The sequence below is a fragment of the Vanessa tameamea genome, chromosome 9, assembly GCF_037043105.1.
Source record: "Vanessa tameamea isolate UH-Manoa-2023 chromosome 9, ilVanTame1 primary haplotype, whole genome shotgun sequence".
In the NCBI taxonomy this organism is placed as follows: domain Eukaryota; kingdom Metazoa; phylum Arthropoda; class Insecta; order Lepidoptera; family Nymphalidae; genus Vanessa; species Vanessa tameamea.
In genome coordinates this window covers 5,088,064-5,111,640 of record NC_087317.1, presented here as the reverse complement: position 1 = coordinate 5,111,640, position 23,577 = coordinate 5,088,064, and the positions used below count along the sequence as shown (strand labels likewise).

Sequence of the window (23,577 nt, the reverse complement as noted above, 5' to 3'; positions counted from 1 at the left end):
TATATACATATTACATACCGTATCCTTACATAATACAATGACAATAATACTATGCTAATGATTAAAGAAATACACTACTCAAACTTATTATTTCCATAATTCAATATTTGTTCTTCGCATATAGCAATATAATTATTAAAATTGATCACTAGTACCATCATATAACATATCTACTAATAAATAAATAGGTACTAGAAATAAAATAAATATATTTAAGTCTGTGACTAGCTAACAAATACACGTAAGGTGATAGGTACCATATTTTTGGTTTATGTACATATCTATCGAATATAGATATATTTTACGTATATAAAGTATAGGACCATATAATAGATAGCACTATATGTTATTATGTTTTGAGCGTAGGTAGCTAGCTGCAGGGCGCAAGTACTCCCAGGCTAGCGAGAGCTACAGTCGGGCGAAGCGAACCGTGCGTTAACGAGGTGAGATTGTACATCTCGTCTTTGTACTCAAGAATTTTGTTCTATGGTTATCTTTTGTGTGGAAAAAAGAACACGCCCTTTATTAATGCTACGTTATAATTAAACAGTTCGTTGAAATAAATCGTATATTATTTGTTTAAAGTTTAAATCAATAAGTGTCGTGAAAATAATGTTTTTCATTTTAGATCAGTAAATAAAAGTCCTAATTTGCATAGCCGGTGCTACAATTTACAGGCGAAACAATGAATGACAGTGGATGTATACACTTAAATAATTTTAAGGCTGCTAAAGGAACAAATCCTTATAAAATAGTGCACGCATTTTTTGTGTCATGCACTTCCTACGAAGCAAGGAGATACAAGGTAAATGAACTACAATGCAGTATAGTTATCTATGAATATAACAATAATTATTGATCAGTTTTTCGTTTTCTTGTTCACTGTTTTGGTCACAACTCCGTGTCGGTGGTTGTTAAGAATAAAATTTTCTTTTGTCAGCTGTGAATTGTCAGCTGATTACTAATCTTTGACCTCAAAACAGCTGTTTATTTAATTTGGTGATTACACTTTGAAATAAGAAGCTAATATCAAAATCAATAGTTGGTATATATTCGGAATTATATTTTTGTTTATATTATTAAGTAAACATTATTTTTAATATTTACATAATTTTGTTTAGGCTACATCATGTTTGTGCTTCGCCTGTGGACAGACAGGACCACGGATGCATTCCTGTCTCCATTGCATATATTTTGCATGTTATGGGGGACATGTCCTTGATCATTCCAAGACTAAAAAACATTTCTTATATGTCGACTTGAGTTATGGAAATATATTCTGTGCGCAATGTCAAGATTATATTTATGATAGAGAGTTCACTGATATTTCTAGAACACTTCGATTGAAGGAAGCAAAGTAAGTATAGACTTCAACAATGAAATTATAATCAATTTAATGATACGACTTTCAAAAATTATACCTTAATATTATTCTGTTCAAGTATGGATGATATTTTAATTAAATATACTATAACTCTTTAACCAAGGTAATTGTTGTAAGATGTTGCTTGACCTGATACAAATTATTTATTTAGATCTTTAGGAATCAGTGTGCCATTTACGCCATGGCTGCCTAATAATAATGAAGCGATGGCTCTTCGACGTCTGAGAAAACGTCGTCTTATCAGTCCTCACACAACTATTGGACTGAGAGGTCTACAGAACCTTGGTTCTACTTGCTTTATGAACTGCATTGTTCAGGTAAGTTTCATACATTAGTCCTTAATCATTGATGGTCTATCTTTTTTCTTGATTTTTGTGAAATGTAATGGTTTAATGCAAATAATATACCAATTCTATTTAATTAAAATACAGTCCTAGCGATCCTTATATTGCAGTTGATAAATGTATTAATTAAATTATGCTGAGGTAAACCTCAGGTTAATTTCATTAATACATTTACAAATAAAGTAATAAACCAAACCAAAAACAAAGAGATAGAACAAGTAGTAGATTTGTAGATTGTTCAATTGAATGAATTGAAAGTAAAATTGAGATATTATTTGCAAATTTTCGTGGTTGGTTTACTTTTTATATTCTAATATTATTTAGTTTTATTATTATGGTGTTTTAAACATGTATATGGGTAGAATAAATTCTATATAACCCATTTATATTGAAGGACAAACATACCAAAAAAAATCTGCTTATTTATTGGGTTAGGGGCCTTTGCTGGCATACTCAGAACACTTTACCAAAGTCTCATCAGAATCAGATTAATGTTTAGGAATACATAGAGGACAAACATTAATTTTTATATATATTATAAAATATAATGTTTGATTATGGTTCATTTTTCCAGAGTTCCAAATTACTAACTAGCTGTGCTTACAAAAATGCCCTCATGTATATTTTTATAGAATGTAGGATTCCATTCACTCCAAACATTTGCTATAGACTTAAGTAAACAATGTAATATTAAAGTTTCTCTCTGTATAATTACAATTATATTCTTAGATATGTGTATGTAATATGTTGTTTACTAAAAATATTTATAGGTCAAACTATAGTTGAATTTATTTTCTTAAATATTTTATTTGTAGAAAAAACTATTTAATAATTCAATGAAAATGTAATGACTGGTGCTGTAGGTGTATATTTTATAAAAAATCATATTGATGTTTAGCCTAGCAATGTCCTAGCAAAGGCACGGGTGAGTAGTGACTAAAATAACCAAAAAAGGCCTTTTTGGTACTCACAAAACTTATGCTTAATTGGAGGATTGTCAGGGAAGTTCAAAACAGGAATTAGTATTATTTCGTTTTATTAAATATATTTCATTCATTTAATTTAATAAGTTTTGAATAATAATATTAATAAATTATTTAATATTGTGTAGGATTAAATAAAGTAAAAAATATTTAAAATTAACTTAATGTTTATTTATGTACGTCGTGAAGATTATGATAAATATTTTCTTCGAAAAATGCCTATCTTGGAAAAGTAGGTACCTATTTTAACATTTTATTTACGTGATAATATTAGAAGACAAAATTATGCCTTGATGTTGTTTTTGTAATTGTCTTTTGATATTTATCCTTTATTAATATTTCATGCACAGAAGTTTGTTAACTATAACTATATGAAATATTAATATAATTCATGTAAACATAGTTTTACATTATTTTTTTTAATAATTTGTTCCAGACTTTAATTCACACGCCTCTGCTACGAGATTATTTTCTAGGCGAAAAACATAAGTGTAAAACTCAAGGATCCGGAAAATGCCTTGTTTGTGAAGTTTCCAAGCTGTTCCAGGTAACTGCGCTATAAATAAATCACATCCACGTGAAATATTGATTTTGTCAGGGCATTACAAGCCTTGAGATCTGTACTGAAGTTGAAGCGTTATTGAGAGTTCGAAGTGAATACTGCAACGCTTAGATAGAATTTATATGTTATTGATTAGCGTCGGTATCATATTGCGTTTGCAATCGGGGACCATCATTGTATGCTTCCTTTGTTCTCTTTTAACATTTTGTGACTGCTATATTATTTTCTAATTACGTCAATTATTAATTAACTGAAATAAACTACACGTAGGTACATAACTAACATAAACCTACCTGTAGATTTATGGTTGTGACAAAATGGTTAGCTGTATTTTATTAAGAAAGACAATATTTAAAAAAAAAATTAAATTAACACACAGTAGCAATAAGCACAGTTTTGTATTTACATACTTATTTGAAATTAAAAAAAAAAAAAATTCATTTCATTGAATTTAATCATAAGGTCCATATTATATTCGAATGAATATAATGTTTGCTAGTGTTGTAATTTTGAATGTTTTACTGCTACTGTTCGCACGGTTGCCATTTATTATTAAAGAAAGTCACAAGTGAGCTTAGCAAGAAAATATTTAATAGGTACATATGTTTATTTTACAACGTATATTTATTTTTCTCTACTAATATTGTAAATGCGAAAGGGAAGACTTTTTCATTGCACATCATTTTTATAGCGACGATATTTTCTAAATTATTATTATTCGAAGGTTATATTGTAAAATGCCTAAAAAGTAATAAATAAAAATAGTTATTATGAGCTTATACCTTAGATGATAGAAACGTGCTATCGCGGACTTATGTGTAGACCTTTTTAAGATCTTCAGTTTTCTAGAAAATTGTTTTGATTTATCTCCTAAGGATTATCTAGTGATTGCCATAGCCATAGCGTACATGACAGCTTTAAACGTATCAAAATGCGTTGATTGGTTTTTAAGAAGAAGGGAAAGATAGAAGGAGATACAGACAGGATAAGAAGTCGACATTGTTTTATACTGTTTATACATAAAGGTCAATAAATAGTATTAAGAAAGCTAAAGATAATTTAGTTTTTCAATCCTATTTTGGCTGGATCATATTTTATAATTAAGGATTAGTTCATTAATTAAAGCTTGTTATTATATAATAATAAGTAAAAAGTTTTTGGAGATGATAGGTACCATCAGGTGATCTATTCGCCCAAGTGTCTTAATAGTATTGATTAAAGTAAAATAAGATGAATGTATTTTCGATTCCTGAACTTCTTTTTCTAACATGTCCCTGTTTTTTTAAATGTAATAATGGAATTTCCAGGAGTTCTACTCCGGCGCGAAGACCCCGCTGACGCTGCACCGCCTGCTGCACCTGATCTGGACGCACGCGCGCCACCTGGCCGGCTACGAGCAGCAGGACGCGCACGAGTTCTTCATCGCTACGCTGGATGTGCTGCACAGGTACGAGTCATCTTCCCAAATGACTCATCCATTGCTTATCTCATTTATTCGTGTTCGAGCGGTGGCTATTCCTCCATTAGCCGGGATCCGGAATCATATCCTTGGTTGCCTTGGTTGGTTGAGCAAAGAATGCTCATGTTATCCCAAAGTTATTTTTGTTCTTCCTTTTGCTTTACATTAATAATTAAAATGCTTTGTAAAGTATTTTAGTTATATATGTAATATATGTATAGATGACAGTCTATTCTTAAGACCCATTTTAATATATAATATTTGTAATTATTACCCAATTGTTTTAGACATTGCATGAACGGTGTCGAAGATACAGAAAAGAAGGAAAATGGTCGTTGCAACTGCATCATTGATCAAATATTCACCGGCGGCCTGCAGAGTGACGTCGTATGCACTTCCTGCTCGGGAGTCTCCACCACCATCGATCCCTTCTGGGATATCAGTCTGGACGTGGCCGGTCCGGGCTCTCTGCAAGCCTGCCTCGAGCGCTTCACCAGGGCCGAGCACCTCGGATCGGCAGCTAAAATAAAATGCTCCAATTGCAGAGCCTATCGCGAATCAACCAAACAGTTGACCCTCGAAACTCTGCCCATAGTGGCGAGTTTCCACCTCAAACGCTTCGAGCATTCCTCTCAAATCGACCGGAAAATATCCGCCTTCGTGTCGTTCCCGGCCGAGCTGGACATGACGCCGTTTATGTCGACCCACCGGCGGGCGGTGGACGCGGCGGACAACAACAACGCCCCCGAAGGGATCTTCGAGGACAACCGCTACTCCCTGTTCGCGGTCGTGAACCACCTGGGCTCTCTGGACGCCGGCCACTACACGGCCTACGTCCGCCAGATGAAGGGCAGCTGGTTTAAGTGTGACGACCACATGATCACCAGGGCGTCTCTGCGCGAGGTTCTCGATAGCGAAGGGTATGTACAAAAGGATTAGAATTTGCATCCGCGTTCAGTATACATTCTTAAAATGTAATCATGGAATAAATTAAACTATTTTTGATGTTCCTCAGAATAAGTGCTGGGCGTCGGCAAACATTGAAAAAAATCGTATTGTACTTTACAAAATCGGTTGTCAAAAGTAATTTGGTCCTAAAAACAATTTTAACTCTATCATAATCTCATATGTGTCAATTTCCAAGAACTGCAATTGTTGCAAACAATTCGAGCCGAGCAGCAAGATGCCCAATATTGGTTCTTATGTTATGAGAGTAAAGATGAGCAAACGATGTATTTACATATTGCGATTTGCTAATAGCTGTGCGATACAATGAACTACATTTTTAATAAACTTATTTATAATACATCTACGGTTTGTAATCCGATGTTATTTTCAATCTGACCGGATCTGGTCAGATTTCCATCGATCCGATCGGACCCAAAACAGACTAATTTTGTCTTTTCGTTCCAAAATGGACTACTTTTAGTTAATCGAGTGAATTTATTGTATAGATAGTTTACAACGATTAAAAAAAAAACAAAGTTTTATCGATACACATTTTCTATACATATAAAATCTTTCTATTATTTTGAATTATCCCGAAGAATATTTCACCGCGTCCGACAATCATACACATGCTTATAATATGCACACACATGTCGAACAAAATCTTTCGGACAGCTTCATAACGCACACATGCGCACTGTGCATTTAAAGTACCTACTCATGCAACAGCGCGATATTTGCGAAACTGTGCAGTTAAGTAAGCGTTTAGTTATACCGGATCCGGAATACCGCACTAATCCACTTACATATTTACTACTCTTATCCACTCAACTTACTTCCAAAGTCCTTTAGCAAATAATTTTGCTCGACCAATGATATCATGTCGATTCAAGGTCAAAGTTGTATATTTGTAATTACGCCTCCTGTCATTGGAGCTTTATAGAGATGTATAGAGCATATTAGCTTAATGTTAGTATAATTGATTTTAGTAACAATCGATATTCTGTTTCAGGTATCTGCTCTTCTATCACAAGACTGTTTTGGAGTACGAGTGTGAAGTCTCATAAATCAACAATGACGGTATTGATTGGTTTTCTCATTTTGACCGCCATCGGCATTTGATGGAAAGTTAATTCAATCGATCGATGTTGTAATCATGCTTCGTAGTATTCACTTATAAATTGTATACTAAATGAAATATGTTAAAATGTCATATTTCCTGGCGTGATATTAGTGCGTAGATGTTCGTAACGGAGTCTTGTATATTTTGCGAGATTTATGAAGTTTTAGTTTTAAGCTTAATTTTAACTGTAGATATTTCCTTTGGTGACTAGTAAATTATTATTATTGTGGACTGAAAAAATTCTCATCTAACTTTTAATTTTATAACAAGCTTTGCTTTATTGAGCATAAATAAAGTACGTGTGTATCGGGAAATTAATTTCCTGGTTCTAAATGAACAATATTATTTACACACATATCAATCCCTCAATAGACATATGTAAAAAAAATACAAAAACAAGAAAAAAAAAGTGTTTAATAATTTGTGTACGTTACAGAACAATTATAACTACCTCGATTTTTATTAGCATTTGCTTCGTAATGTTTTATTTGTTAAGCATTGTCGTCGTATACATCAGGGAAACTGGTCCCTGGTTTATAAGAATGGTTATATTTATGATAGTTAGACGAACATGAGACGATACTTTAATTTACAAAAATATTGTACATTTAATGCTTTGATGAAAAAACAAAAAAAAAACGAATTAAATGCCATGATTACACATTCCCTTTTAGTTATCTCATATTGAAACTGAGTTTTTAAATCGTAAGCAAGTAATCTTAAATCGTTAATTTGGTAATAAACGTAGGCAGGTATATATATGTACTAAATCTTACTATAATAGTTCAACTTCAAGTCAACTTTTTGATGTGTTTGTCTCAACAATATGATATAATATAAAGTATTCTTACAATGATAGTGTTATTTGTCGTTCCTGTGTGTATAATGTCTATCGTAGTTTGTAACCCGACTGAACTGACATTAGTTTAATGTGATATTTAATATTTATATAACATGTATTTAAATGTAGTTCTTATGGTTTTAATTTCCTTGTAGTACCTTCCCATATGTTGTAAGTAGCGCTTGATTATCTAGCAAATTGTCATAAGCAAAAAAATTATAAATACTCAATGTATAAGAGTGCTTACATCACATTTAAAAAACACCACATTCAATTACAATTATTGTAGTATTATTAATAGAGAACTTCTAAGTATATTCTGAACTGTAAAAGTTATTATAGATGTATTAAAACTACATAAATATGTAAATGATTACATATATTCATTAAATAATCTTCAATACGTACTTGTAAAATGCACTTGGCGTTATGAGCTGATTTAAGGTGCGTAAAAATATTTTGTCTATAACAGAGAACAAATATTTCGAAGAAAGGAAATACAAAAAATAATCATTTAAAAATATTTGCAAATTCCGCATAGTATATTAGAACTAGGCATTGTAAAATAAGTACCTATTTAAATGCAGGGTTCGAAAATATCCGATTTTTATAATAAATATCAAAAATCCGATTTTTTGTATATATATCCGATATATATCTGATATATATCCGGGCTAAGAAAACGGAGCGAATTTCATTCTGTAAACAGTTAAAAATGTGAAAGGTATTTGTAAAATAATACAAGTGTCGAAATACCACATTTTTTATTAAAAAAAAGTAACAAAGGAATTAGTGTCTATCTATTTGAGAAAGAAATTTGAATGAACACTTAATAAACAACTAATTTTATTTTAATATTAATTTGTAATCGACTAATCATAAAAAGTAATCATTCAGAGTCAGGCCTTAAGCATAGATCTATGAGTGTTGTTCAGAAGATGGAAAAAATCAATTGATATATATCGTGATATATATCCGCTGATATATATCCGCGAACCCTGTTTAAATGTATTTTAACTATGAAACATTTCTGTGTACATTTAAATGTCAATATTTTTCAAATATCTTATTAATTATTAAACATAAATATAGGCCGTATGTTATATACATGACATGTTCAAAATATTAAAAAAAAAAAAACAAATTATTTTATATATTGACACAATGATGTAATAATAGAATAAAATAACGAACTATTACAGTAAAAACGCACCTCCAGTAGATGCACAAAAAAGTCCATAACAAGTAACATTATGAGCGTTAAAAATCGCATGTTCCAGATTTTTGTTGGCAATATTATTATCTTAACAATTTGCTAGTTTCAAGTAACAATTTATTTGCATTTACTAATATTTTAGTTATCAGATCCGAGCCTAATCATTTTCGGCTTTACCAATAAATATTGCTTAGAGGGTGATAGGTTAAACAGAAAACTAAAACTTAGAGGATAGAAAGTGAGAGATCAGCATGTCTCACTAGCGAAACCATGATTACCTGATACGCCATTTCGATATGCGTATCCCATAATTTTTCTAATTATTATAGCCACATATCACATCACCATATTCTGGTGATGTTGCTCGTGTTCTGCGATGAGTTTCGGGTTTCTTCTTAAGAAGTAGCTCTACAGTGTTTAAATAAACACCCATTAAACAATGTTTATTGATGCCGTTAATTGATAGTTTACAAGCATGTGATAATCTGTCAAATGTATTACAAAATAAAAATGTTAAGTTGTTTATTTTTAATATCTGTTATTTTTTCAAACTAAGGATGAATAATTAATTACATATTTCAACCAATCACACGCTATGTTAATCAAAATAAATATAGTTCTGCGTGTAAAAGCGTTACATAAAACTTTTATGATGACTTCACATTGTAATACGGTTATTATATGTGTAATTTTCGTCGTGATTATTCATGTCTGTAATATAATCACTTCTAAATGTCAAACATGTCACGTATCGACTGTAATAGAAATAAAAATATAATCGTCTTGAAAACATTTTTTTTTTAATTACCTAACTTTTGTCAGTTTGTAAACTATTCATGTTGTGTTGAATGTGTCTTGATTTCTCAGTGACTGGGCTAATGAATCTGTAGACCTCGGTTTCAATTCAGAGTCGGGCAAATACGAGATTATTAACTTTTGATATGTTTGAGGTAATATTGAGTTTTAGGCTTTTGTACAGTAAAATCGGTAAGTAAGGACATTATTAATCTGTATTTATATCGACTATATTAATATATGTTGACCACTGAAAAATCAGCGGTAGCCTTTCCATCTCTTTGACCTGCGCCACAGGGTCGCTTGTGCATACAACCTTGTCGCCCGACGACGGCTAGCCCGTCTATGCGCTTCCACTTAAGAGGGGCTTTAGTACCTACATATAAGATCCCCAGTCCCCAGGTGGGGAAGGAGATTCGCATAGCGCCGACGCCTTGTCCCTGGTGTGCTTCGGCAGAACGGCGCCGATAATTGTCGCCAGAGAAAAGCGCCGAGGCTCCCAAGCGGCACACTCCAGCCGTGTCCGAAGGCGTACCACACTCTTGGCAGGAGGGTGTCACTACTTACCAAAGCACCCGTTATGTCCGGTAGGCACCTGCTGCCTGAAGTGTGCCACCTTTTCTCGCTACCCAGCCTCTCAAGTGCAGTCGGATAGCCTCCACTGTCACTAGGCCTGCTGTTGGCGAACCCAAGTGCGCCCACCTGCCAATCAGGGCTCTCTGGGCCAGAGCCCTGACTCGCCCTACCTCCTCGTCGAAGTCACCGTACGGTAGCCGCGTATCGTTCTTACCGTCATGACTCTGCGGTCTGCGGTAGAACGCAGAGACTCTATTCAACGTGTGTTGGATAATTCCAGCATAAGTTGAATAGGAGGTGGCCCAAGGCTGCAGTAGCGTTGATGAGCTTCGCGCCCAGTTGGACTAAATGTTGCCTAGGATTCCATGATAAGGGTACAGACTCAGTCCCCTAGATGATGATACACGCTCCTCGAGGGGGGCTCCGACGTGGTTCGTGAAAAAACCAGCCTCCGTTTTTGAGCTGGAGACCTTTAAGCCCACCAATCCGATGCGGTCCACCATTATCGATGTTCCAACATCGGCCAGCTATTGTTTCTCCTGATATTAATTGAAAACAAATTATGTAAAGGGCAATTTTATGAATATTGTATTTATATGGATAAGGATTAATATTTCGTTTATAAAACAACTTTGCAAATAATACATTATTTATAACAAATCTGATTACAATTAAGAAGGTTATAGTGAGTCAACCTTACAGACATGCTGTTGCGGACATTTTATTTAGAGTTTTTAAAGGGATCAATTCTGTTATAAATGATTTTTGCGAAACTTTTACTGTATACTGTTTACGCAGCGCACGCAACGGAAGCTCTCAAAAGGAATAATTTTGCCCTGTTTATGCAACATTTTTCACTTGTACCTACTGCGCTCGATAAATATATATAATACTTCCTCGATAAATTTGCTATCTAATCCTGAAGGAAATTTTCATATTGAACCTGTAGTTTCTGAGATTGGCGCTTTCAACCAAACATACAAACAAACTCTTTAGCTTTATAATATCAGCATAGACTATAAACTATAGATAAATAGAAGATGTAAATAAAACTAAATTATTTTTTATTTTTATTTTATTGCATAATAACGTGAACAAAAATTGCTTAGCAATTACTAATTACTAAAAGAAATATAAATAAAATAAATGTGTACAATAGTACAATATATTAGAATAATATATCATTTACATACTCTAAGGACTTGTCTCATTTGTTGAGAATAATAATAACAATGAGTATTATTAATTCTATTCCGTTTCACTATGGAGACTATTCGAGTTAAACTATCACAATTTATTCAGACATATCTCCCAACTTATAGAGGAGTAATCATAGGTATATTTCGAAATAATAGCTGAAAGAATATTTTATTAGGCATACAATTATGTTACTTGAAGTATTTGAAGTGTCCTACTAAAATTAGTTTGCGAAGCTATTATCATACTGATTTATTCAGTTACAAAGAAGTATAGTTAACCACCTACAAACTAGAGATCAAAAATAGTATATATTAGATAAGATTTCGAAATCAATGACTTTATCAATAAACATTGTTTAAGGGGTCATTAGTTAAGCAATGCTGTCTTCTTTCAAATGACGAATAAAGGATGGCACAAGATAAATCAATGTTTCACTAAACACCCGCTAAAGAACGCTTATGAGTAAGGCTGATAATGTTTCATTTAAATGTCTAATAATTGTTATCAAGAAATTATTATATTCAATATCGTTAAACAATTATGAAATTGCACCAAATTTAGATTAGGATAAAATACATAAAATATTGAATTTATTAAATAATTTATAGAATATTTTTTTTATTAGTATATATAAGAACAAGTTGAAGCATTTTACGTAAGTTTTGAATAGATTTTATGGTTTATAAATGTTTCACCGAGAACGGTAAACCATCCTAGAATTTTACACATAAAAACAATATAATCCTAAATATTTATTCATGTTTGTTGGTTATTGTCAAAGGTTAACTTTTGTTAGAATTTACCAATGTTTTGATAAAGTAATCGAATTTAGATATAGAGATATAATAATTGTCAGTAATTATGTTATTTTTTATTTAATATTATTTTCTAACTTAAACTTTATTGTTCTGTTTTGTATTTTAATGACGTAGTATTTATTGTCATTGTATAAAATCAACTAGGTACATCTAAAATGTTGATAAGAGATACGTACTCGTATAATTTTGACATAGAATATGTTAAAACTTTTAAGTTTTATTTTAGCAGTTACACTACATTTCGACCCACCAAATCCAAAATAACTCAAAAACGAGAATTCTTGAAATAAAATAACAAAAAATCACAACAAATACTGAAATAAAATATATGAGAACAAAAATTTTCTTTAAAAATATACATGTTACTGTAAAAGCTCGAACTACGGTAAATCTTAAGATTTTCCAGTAAAACCTAAGATTTGCCGATTATGAATGGTAAATGTCCATAAAACTTTGGGATTCGAACTTTTACCATCATTCACTTGGTAAAGCTTACGATTTACATGTTAGGTTAGGTTAGGTTGGAATGGTAAAAGTCCGAAAAAGTCGTCCTTTATAATAAACACATGTCGGTAAATCTTAGATTTTACTGAAAAACCTTAAGATTTACCTTAGTTCGAGCTTTTACAGTAACATATACATACGTAAATAAAACAATGTCACAGTATTCAACATCGAGCAGTCGTACTACCGAGAGTCCTCCCTGTCGATGCGCGCTACTCGTCGAGCAGGTCGCCGAGCTGCTTGCTGTCGGTGACGGGCAGCGAGCACGCGTAGCGCCGACACACGTACGCCGTCGGCACGTCGCCCGCACTGCGCACGCGCGCCAGCACTGCACACGCGCAACTCGTCAGGAGTTAATAGATAATGTTCGCATTCAAAAAGAATAAGATCTATACAGATGTCACAGTTATTATTTAAAAATCTCTTTTTTCCCTTGGTTCTTAAAACGCATTGAAATTCAATGCCTTTACATTGAAAGTCTATTAAGTTAAATGTGGTGGTTGGTAAAAGTGTCTGTGACAATTTTAAAACTCTCCTACGATGTTAAAAACAAAATCAAAATATACTTTATTCAAGTAGGCTTTTACAAGCACTTTTCAATCGTCATTTAACAAACTATATTAAGTGAAGCTACCACCGGTTCGGAATGTAGATTCTACCGAGAAGAACCGGCAGAAACTCAGTAGTTACTCTTATTCAATATTTAATAATACAAAGTCATGTTAGTTAAATACAATTACATATGTATATAATACATCCTGCCTGGAATTCAACAAGTATTAGCTTCCCGCTTTTTTATCATCTATATAATCTTGTATCGAATAAATAAAGAGTATGCCTTCTACCAATGTATTTTTTACTAATGGTTCGAATTTATGAAACTGCAAAGTTAAAAGTTAAAAAAATAAACTAGAAGACTAATCTTCATACCGAAAATTTAGATTTAAGTTATTTGAACTAAAAGAATACTAAAGCGGGGTTATAGATTATATATGTAATGAGTAATGATAATAAAATTGTAATCAAATGAATCACTAACTCTACATCAGTAGCGGAAGGACTCACGTATGTCGGACATACCGGCGGGCGCGTCGGCGGCGGGGTCGGACACGGCGAGCACTCGGCCCGGCAGCAGCCGCGAGCGCACCACGCGCACCAACTCCAACGTGCGCGGGTCCGAGCAACCACCCGCTATTAAAACCTGAAATATGTTGAATTGCTAAATAATATTCTGACCGCTGTCCTGTTAGATTAAGATGAGCGATCAATATTTACAAACAAGTAGAGCTTTATCAGAATAGTCCAATATTCTAAATCTCTTTTCTTCAAATTCATTTTTTACATGCGTACACACAAGCAGCGTAGAAACACTTAAAATGCTGGAAAAATTGTGTTTTCTGATAAAAACTATATAACATGTGCGAATATTCCATGAAGATAAACGATGGATATGTATACTTATAATAAATAGTAATAAAAATAATAAACAGTTCATACCTGTGTAGGAGAATCATTATAGAACATGAGTGCAGACATCATTTCAGGCAGAGCTGTAGGCGTGTCATTTAAACGCTTTGAAAAGGCCATTAATATTTTTTTTGCCATTTCTTTCTCTAGTTCACCTCCTTCGGACATAGCGCTTTTGTCTGCATAAGCTGCCAGGCGTAGTAAGTTGTGACACGAAACACTGTTGCCTGATGGTTCTGCACCATCTTGATCTGTAAAATTATAACATAAACTGGCTGTTACCCGCGGCTTTGCCCGCTTAGAATATGAATATATTTACAAATTAACTTAAAATATTACGTTAATGTACACATTGGTGTGTATTTAAGCCCTTAGCGTAGAATATCCAAAAACGCTTAAATGCGAATCAACTCATTTTAAATCGGTAGTCCAAAAATAAAATTTCGAGCTTCTAACTTAAAAATGGCGGTCTTCCAGACTATCCTATATTCGAAATGTCAACCCCATTTGCCTCCTTAGGCGTAAAATATCCAGAATCCTTTAAATACGTATCAACTCATTTTTAATCGGTAGCCCAAAACTAAAATTTCATGCTTCTAACTTTATAAATAGTTTAAAAAACAAAAAACACGCTTTTAGCGCGCACTAAAAATACAAATGGATTGGATGAAAAAATAGAAATACAAATGGATGGACCATTTAATTTAATACCCATATCATGGGGGCGCATTTCAAATAGCCTGTCCGCCATCTTGGACGTCCGCCATATTGAATTTAAGTCACGTGACTATTTTTTTCGTATTCCTAACAATTAACCCTTTCATTTGATATCCATATCGGGGGAATGGATTTCAAACAGCCAGTCCGCCATCTTGGGAAGGCCGCCATATTGGATATGTAATGACGTTTCTTAGCTAGTCATGTATTGTCATCAGAAATCAGAGCGTGTGCAAAATTTCATCTTAATCGATGACCGGGATTTTTAGCTTCTAACTTCAAAAATGACAGACTTCCAGACTAACCTGTATACGGAATGTTAACCCAATTTCCCTCCTTAGGCGTAAAATATCCAGAAACGCTTAAATACCTATTTAATCATTTTTAATCAGTAGCCCATAAATAAAGTTTCATGCTTCTAACTTCAAAAATTAAGGACGTCCAGACTAACCTATATAAGAAATTTAAACCCCTATTAAACCCCTTAGAGGTAGAATATCTAGAAACACTTAAATACTTGTTTAATCATTTTTTATCAGTATTCCAAAAATGAAATTCATATTTTTAGCTTACAAAATGACGACATCAATAAAAACTTTCAACCCTTATTTCACCCCCTTAGTGGTAGATTATCTTGAAACGCTTAAATACATATCTACTTATGTTTGATCAATATATCAAAAATAGAGTTTCATGTTTCTAACTTAAAAAATTACGGACTTCCATTTACGTAATTAGACCCCTGAAGAACCGCCATACTGGTACAAATGAACTAATATTTTGTGTCATCATATCCCGGTCTATATGCCCTTTCTCAGGCTCTAGTCTATTTGTGTACCAAATTTAATTTAAATCGGTCCTGTAATTTTTGCGTGAAAGCGAGACAGACAGACAGACAGAGTTACTTTCGCATTTATAATATTAGTATGGAAGTATGGATATGGATTTTATGTGTAGCCAGTTTATGGTGTAAAGAATGATGAATATTTCTTACAGATTCATAATCTATGGGCATATTCGCCTTCTGATGATAAATACATATATTAATGAAAAAAAAAGATATATTACCTTCCTTTAACCTTAAAACGACAGTATTATCCTCAGTAGAACATGTGAAATATCCTCCATTTTGATCGTCCCAGAATAACTCATTCTGCTTCATTTGCAATTCACGTGCCCAATTAAGCCAATTTAAGTCAAGAGATGCTTCATACAAGTCCAGCAAACCCTTAATTAGAAAAGCGTAGTCGTCCAAAAATCCTTGAATAGGCTGATTACTGAAACCGGTACATGTTTATTAGTACTGTTTAAGTGTACCCGTCTCTTCAAATACTTTGTTCAAAATAACAACTTACGTTTGAACAATGTTTCCATCATCAGATTTATAACAAGAATGAAGGAGAGTGTTAGTGTTAGGGTCAAAGAGGTATTCTTTGATGAATTGCGCAGTTTTAATTGCATCTTCTACAAAGTTTTTTTCGCCTAAGCCTTGTCCAGCCTGTGATAAGCCAGCGAGTATTAGCCCATTCCAAGAGCACAGAATTTTAGTATCTAAATGTGGCCTTGGCCTCTTTAATCGCTCTTCGTACAATATATTAATACAATCAGATATTACTTCATTGAATTGATCTTGTGTAAGACCGAATTTCGACATAGTTTCTTCTTTACTTCCATATATGATTAGAACATTTTTATTTGTAAGCTCTTCGTGAGGGTCACTATCAGGTGATATATTACCATTTTCTTCTACACTGAAGTAATCACAAAATATTTCTAAATAAGATAAAGCTCCAATTGTTTTATGTCCAAGAAGAGATTCCAGTTCGTTATATTCCCACACACAAAACGCTCCTTCTCTCTTTTGTAATGCATCAAATGTTGGATACGAATCTGCATCTTCTGCACTGTAATAACCTCCTAATTCATGTCGTAAATCTCTGTTTACATATTTAACTATGTCACGGACAACTTCTGCAAAAAACTCATTCTTTGTTGCAAGGTAGGCATCAGTGTAAGCAACCATTAATTGGGCTTGATCGTAAAGCATTTTTTCAAAATGCGGAACATGCCAATCATTATCTACAGAATAACGAGCGAATCCACTGGATACATGGTCGTGAATGCCGCCTTTAGCAATTTTAGTTAAAGTGTGTAGGCACATTTCTAAGCACTTTTTTCCTTCTGCATCATTTTTATCCCTTGCGTAAAAATGAAATAAAAAATTAAGTATGGAAGCTTGAGGAAATTTTGGAGCTGTCCCGAATCCGCCAAATTGTGGTTCGAATGACGCCATGTAACGTCGTACACATTTATTCCATGTTGCTTCGCCAGGTATCGATGTAGTCTCCACATCTACTTTAGAGATATTTTCTAAGGCATCCATAATATTACTACTAGCTTCAAGGAACTGAGCCTGGTTATCTTTCCACTTTTTCGCTAAAGACAACAAGATTGTTTTAAAACCAGGGCGTCCCCACCGATCTTCTGGTGGAAAATAAGTGCCACCTGTTACTGGGCGTAAATCAGGTGTAAGAAAAACTGACATAGGCCACCCCCCACCTCCCTGAGTTGCCATGATGAAAAGCATGTAAACTCGATCTAAATCTGGTCTTTCTTCACGATCAACTTTTATGTTAATAAAATGCTCATTCATAACCTTTGCAACATCTTCATTTTCAAAAGATTCTTTTTCCATAACATGACACCAATGACATGTAGAATATCCCACGGAAAGAAATATAAGTTTGTTTTCTTCTTTAGCTTTATCAATAGCTTCTTGGCACCATGGATACCAGTCTACTGGATTGTGAGCATGTTGCAATAAATATGGTGATTTTTCAGTAATCAATCTGTTTGTATGTTTAGGATTTGCAGCTTGGTTAGTTTCTGTAGTACCTGTAGCCATTCTGATGACACTATCACTGATACTTCTTGTTCTTTGTGGTGGAAACAGATAAGTATGTCCAAATGAAGAAAATCTAAAAATTTAAGATAGGTATTAATATATATAATATATAATCCTTTCCATCAATTTGTATCATGTATCATAGGTTTGTCTTTTGATTAGTGCTAGTTTTTATAATACACTAGCTAACGGCTAGGCATGCAATAAAAATTTAATACCTTTATATAATACAGCTTAATATTTGCCTAAATATATATACAATACATGGTACTCTTGTACCATGTGGTTGATGGTACTCTTAATAAACATTATACTTAAACAAGCACTGTACAAAAATTCACCTCAAAGCTATTAATAATGTAAGACTTCAGAATACAAAAAAGAAAGTATTTATTTTTATATATGTATATGAATACATCAAATTAAAAATGGCAATATCATTAGCTTGCCCTTGTTACATTGAATTTTTGGCATACTAGTATGAGCTGATTGCCTGTCTGATGCTATCTTTGGAAATGCTTTTGCTGTTGGATTAGTTTCAGGCAACCTCATTGGCACACCAAGAATAGCGAGTCATATGACCATACTTTAATGCTGAATGCATTTAACAAAAATTCCATCAGTAATTTAAGCCCTAATCCTCTAATTGACAAAGGGATTAGGAAAGATTTAACTTACCAACTTAAACTATATTCGCAGATTTTTTGTGCCATGGTGGCATTAATATATATAATAAGCACCAATTTTTTTTACTAATTTGATATTATTTTCGTTTTGTAAAGTATATTTATACATTCAATACTATCAAGAAAAATCTATTTTCAGTAATATTTATTCTTTTGTATTTTATATAAATGCTCCAAAATATTGCATCTATCATCAATACCTTTTTTTAATATATCAATTCTATTGTCAATAATATTAAATAAAGTACAATTGTGTAGCTTTATGTGCAGAATGTAAATGCAAACCTTCTAGTGATACCCATAAAATCACTCAAGATAAAATTTATTATATGGTCATAAAATTACTTTTAGCCATCATTTTATAAATAACATTCAATGATTTTTATTAATTTTATGCTATAATTTTAATAAAATTACTTACATGAATCAGAATGCCATATTATAAACAATCAAAACAAAACAAGGTCACATAACAATACTTCTAATCTATTAATAGGTATAATATAGCTTATCTTGTACCTACCTACCAAAATAAACGTACAGTTACTTTTTGACTTAAGTATTATATAATAACTTGAACTTTTTACCTTTTGCTAAAGCTTAAATACCGATTTAAGCATACCGGGTTTATAAATAGAGACTCCTTCGAAGTGTGGTGGTTTAAATTAATATTTTTTAATCTATTATCACCTGTCGACAAACGTCGTAATAACAAAACAGCGCGGCCTGTAGGCATAGTAATAAGATGTGATAATAATAAAATACGTCACAGTTCCATAAATTTCCACAAAATAAATTTACATTTACATTTCACATTTGAAAGTTTATTGACAGACGACAGTTTGCACTGACAAGTGACAACTGACTGCAGATTGTATTTGACATTTGACTCCATAACAGACACCAAGATATCTGCACTGCTATTCTGAAAGAACTCACTTTGTATTTTACTCGTAAATTTTGGAAAATCGACTTACCGAAATACTTTATTTGTATAAATAAATTTTTGTTATAATTATTAAAATAGGCAATACTTAATTATTATAATATTACCATCTGATATTTTACGACAGTGTTCTGCGTTTAGTTTCAATTTACTATCGTCATGAGAAAAGAAAACCCTTGTTCGCGGTACTAAACGCAAGTCAAACTATAATTTATATTGATAGTATACCAACCGATAATATAGGTGCAAGATATTTTGACTTATTGCCATTTAATTTTTAATTTTTGATAAACATCACGTATCCTATCTTTTTAATAGTGGCAGTACGGTAACAATTTGTGTATGTCTTACGGCTGGAAATATGCTGTTCTGTTAAATATTCTATTTCTGCTTATAAAAATGGTTATGAGTTTATGACAAGACATACGTAATCCGCAACGAATAAAAATGTTTTAATAAGCCTGCGTTTGACATGGCTGGACGAGGACAACTAAATAAAAATAAATTTTTAGTTCTTATAATTGTCTTTGTCTTAATTAGCTCAGTTTTTATAAGATTTTGTACGTACCTCTTAGTTGATTTTTATTACTTGAAATATCGCCTTTCCATGCTTTATACTTTTTTTGGAGAATTAAGATATTGCTCTTAAATTTTATAAGGGTATTTTTTGTTATTCGAGTGAACCTTTTGTATGAATTTTGGAAACGTGATAGCAAGATATACGATTGTAGACTAACTTAAATGTTGCGCAACCTGCATCTTAAGTATTTATGAAGTTATTAATTGCTTCATCTCTCCCGAGGAATGATTTTCGTATACGCATGCGCGAAAATGTGGACGCCATTCTCACTTTCAACGTTACACGACATGTTTTGACGTATCCTTAATGTCTGCAATCGTAAACTTAATGAGATCTTGACACGAAATGTCCTACTACAAATTTTTAGAAATGCGATACACTGTGAAGTTCCCCTTATGATAGTGAGTGAACAATTATAGAATAACGGTAAGTGGTTGATTGAGTAATAAATCTCATTACTACTTGTTGTCAAATTTTGAATGTAAACAAAATGTGTAACTACTCAATTTTTATAATAATATTTTATTTTGTAATTTAGACAGTTGTATATTTTTTATGATGTTATAATTTTCAATATAGACGTAACATTTGAATGTATCGCTTAGGTCACCTTGGCTAATTTGAATTAAAATGGGCAATCATCTGTAAACCTACTACTGGGTGGTCGGTATTTGGCATTTTGATTATAAAATGTATTTGGACAACGCTATTTGGAAGCTAAAAACCAAAATTAGCAAATTTTTTTAAGTGGTCACGTAAAGTATCTTGATTTTGCACGTGCTTCAACAAGGGGGGTGTTGAACGGTGAATGAAATAATGAATCTGCGGCACGTTGCCATGGTAACGTTAAGGGCTCTTCCCCTTTGGACCGATGCGCTTTCCTCTTATTAGCTTTTTCTAAAATATCATATTTGTAGTCAATGTTACTTTAGTACTACACTTTAATAAATACTATTTATAAATGTTTAGTTCTAGATTTATCATTATAAATATTTAAATAAAAAATCAAATGCGAACAAAAGTTGGAACTTTCTTGCCTAAGTTATATATGTTAATGCTCCATTTGTATTATATGCACGTATTGAAGTCGTTTATTTTATAATGGATAAAACAATATTATATAATATGACATCTAATCGTATGATTTATTATACAGTACTTTATTTTGGTGTCTACTGGACGTTATAAATACGTTGCGTCTTTTTTGTTTCAGGCGCACAAGTCGCTGGGTAGAGCTTAATCGAATATCGTGCCTTATCTTATTTTTTGGTCTATCTACATCTAGCGTCACAATTTATCACATTAAGTCCAAAACTGTCCATAACGTACAGTAAAATTTCGGTCCATATCTGTCCAAAATTTAAACTTACTCTTTGTATAACATCAACAAGTAGAGTATGATGATTTAGTAGAAACAAAGTGCCAAATGGTGCCAAATTTGTAAGCAATAATTAGTTTTAAATTTATAAATCGAACGTCGCCGCGTGGATGGTGTTGCAAGTAGTATGTCCGTGTGGGTGGGCAGTGGCTGCGGTGGTGGCGGTGACGTCCGCGCACCTCCCGTTGCCACTGTCCTTTCAGCGAACACCTCCATGGAGTCTGGAATTGAAGCGGGAGTACTTCCAACGGTCACTGGATCACTCGCATCAGCCCGAGACTCATTGGGTTCGCTCTCGAGAGCCGCGGAGCCTCTTTACGATACAGACCATACAGATCTCGGTTCGGAGTTGGACGAAGCGGAAATTAGAAGAGAGTTGATGCACGATGCAAGTATTCAATTACGTTTATCAGTTCTTATAACTATTTTATTAGCCCTAACATAATAAACTTTTCAAATATAAAGCTAGATACTATATACATATATAAATAAGGTCTAAACCTTTCTTAATGCCTTATTTTGTAAATACAAATGATTAAAGATTGCTACTAAGGTACTAATTATATTAATTGTACAAAAATATATTCTATGATATACATGAGATGGAAAAACAATTGCTTACGAAAAATAATTTATCATAATATTTATGAAGAATATATATGTTATTTTTAACACCATTTTGATTTTTGTTTACAGAAATGGCGTCTTCTGTTCGATAGAGTAAGTTTTGAGAATTTATTTGAATGTTAATTTATTTTATTTTCGTTCAATCGTCGCGATAAGCATTCTAATTTTTTTATGTATACTTAAATTTATTTTATAACAGTTTTTTAAATTTATAATGCAATAAAAAAATGTCATATTTCGATTCTCTCAAGATATCATCGTTTGGTTTGCTACCTGTTTTTTATTGAAATGAGTATGAAATCACGCATCAAATATAGACCATGATCAAATAAACGACATTGTATTCATAATATATATAAATAAATATATTTTTTTACTTAAAAATATATCGAATAAATTACTTTAACGTAAATTTATTATCAATAAATAAATAAAAATCTCAGTGTTTTATTTTTGTATTGTCTTAACGATTAGTAGGTTACTTATATAAAAATATCATATTGTTGCGATCCTTTGAGAAAAAAAGAATAATATTTTCAGAACAAATGCGAAAATAATGTTGTGTGAGACATAGAGGGAAAATATTTTATTGGACAATTAATAAAATATCGTATTTTATGAATTCTAAAAAACAATGATGTAAAATATACAGGGTTATTGGTAATTCGACGTATTCCTGTTAGGAGGTGATAGGGGTGACTATTTGCGATAATTTTAACCCCCATATGCATAATGCAAAAGTGAACCATTTTTGAGTTATCACGTTTTTTTGGTTTTTTCAAAATAAGTCAAAATTGCAACTTCCAGTGTTTAATCCTTTTTATAAATCAGAAGAAAAAAGTAGATTTTAATCGAAACTTTTATTTTAAAACATTTGTGAAGTTGCAATTTTGACTTATTTTGAAAAAATCTAAAAAACGTGATAACTCAAAAATGATTCACTTTTGCATCATGCATATGGGGGTTAAAATTATCGCAAATAGTCACCCCTATCACCTCCTAACGGGAATACGTCGAATTACCAATAACCCTGTATTTATTTATATTTATTTAAAAAAAGTGGTGTATCTAATTGACGTCATTTTAACATAGTACTAGCTGTTACCCGCGGCTTTGCCCGCGTAGAATAAGAATATATTTACAAATTAACTTAAAATATTGCGTTAATATCTCTTTGTATACCACATTGGTGTGTATGTCAGCCTTTAGGGTAGAATATCCAGAAACGCTTAAATGCGAATCAACTCATTTTTAGTCGGTAGCCCAAGAAAAAAATTCATTCTTCTAACTTCAAAAATGACGGTCTTCCAAACTACCCTAAATATACTAAATGTCAAACTCTATTTCTGCCCTTAGGCGTAAAATACCAAGAAACGCTTAAATACGTATCAACTCATTTTTAATCTGTAGCCCAAAAATAAATTTTCATGCTTCTAACTTCAAAAATGATGGCTTTCATAAAAACTTTCAACACTTATTTCACCCTCTTAGTGGTAGAATATTAAAAAACACTTAAAT

At 32.5% G+C, this 23,577-nt stretch overlaps 3 protein-coding genes across 9 annotated transcripts in view; 2 read left to right on the top strand and 1 right to left on the bottom strand.

Moving 5' to 3' along the window:
* The first annotated feature begins 322 nt into the window (after positions 1-322).
* LOC113394949 (ubiquitin carboxyl-terminal hydrolase nonstop) lies at positions 323-7,282 on the top strand. 3 transcript variants are annotated; one of them, XM_026632438.2, is made up of 8 exons: positions 323-443; positions 629-805; positions 1,122-1,357; positions 1,536-1,701; positions 3,148-3,258; positions 4,581-4,720; positions 5,020-5,652; positions 6,693-7,282. In XM_026632438.2, the coding sequence occupies exons 2-8, from the start codon at positions 686-688 to the stop codon at positions 6,745-6,747; spliced, it is 1,461 nt and encodes a 486-aa protein (XP_026488223.1). In that variant the 5' UTR covers positions 323-443; positions 629-685; the 3' UTR covers positions 6,748-7,282. The 3 variants fall into 3 exon arrangements, with proteins under 3 accessions (XP_026488223.1, XP_064071956.1, XP_064071955.1); XM_064215886.1 differs by having other exon boundaries at positions 344-549; XM_064215885.1 differs by lacking the exon at positions 323-443 and having other exon boundaries at positions 557-805.
* Positions 7,283-11,278: 3,996 nt separating this feature from the next.
* On the bottom strand, positions 11,279-19,384 carry LOC113394948 (spermatogenesis-associated protein 20). 3 transcript variants are annotated; one of them, XM_026632436.2, is made up of 6 exons: positions 19,116-19,384; positions 16,293-17,915; positions 16,006-16,214; positions 14,251-14,471; positions 13,819-13,954; positions 11,279-13,081 (listed from the first exon to the last, which is right to left on the bottom strand). In XM_026632436.2, the coding sequence occupies exons 1-6, from the start codon at positions 19,262-19,264 to the stop codon at positions 12,966-12,968; spliced, it is 2,454 nt and encodes an 817-aa protein (XP_026488221.2). In that variant the 5' UTR covers positions 19,265-19,384; the 3' UTR covers positions 11,279-12,965. The 3 variants fall into 3 exon arrangements, with proteins under 3 accessions (XP_026488221.2, XP_026488222.2, XP_064071862.1); XM_026632437.2 differs by having other exon boundaries at positions 13,834-13,954; XM_064215792.1 differs by lacking the exon at positions 19,116-19,384 and adding an exon at positions 18,950-19,085.
* A 941-nt stretch (positions 19,385-20,325) lies between these two features.
* The window catches only part of LOC113394933 (rhomboid-related protein 3), an 82,124-nt gene continuing 78,872 nt past the window's right edge, over positions 20,326-23,577 (top strand). For 2 of the 3 annotated variants that reach the window (XM_064215883.1, XM_064215881.1), the window contains exons 1-3: positions 20,326-20,480; positions 21,268-21,820; positions 22,129-22,152. In XM_064215883.1, coding sequence (XP_064071953.1) covers positions 21,560-21,820; positions 22,129-22,152 — 285 coding nt within the window. In that variant the 5' untranslated portion in view covers positions 20,326-20,480; positions 21,268-21,559. Of the gene's footprint in view, positions 20,481-21,267; positions 21,845-22,128; positions 22,153-23,577 lie in introns of all 3 variants that reach the window. The other variant, XM_064215882.1, reaches the window with a different exon arrangement.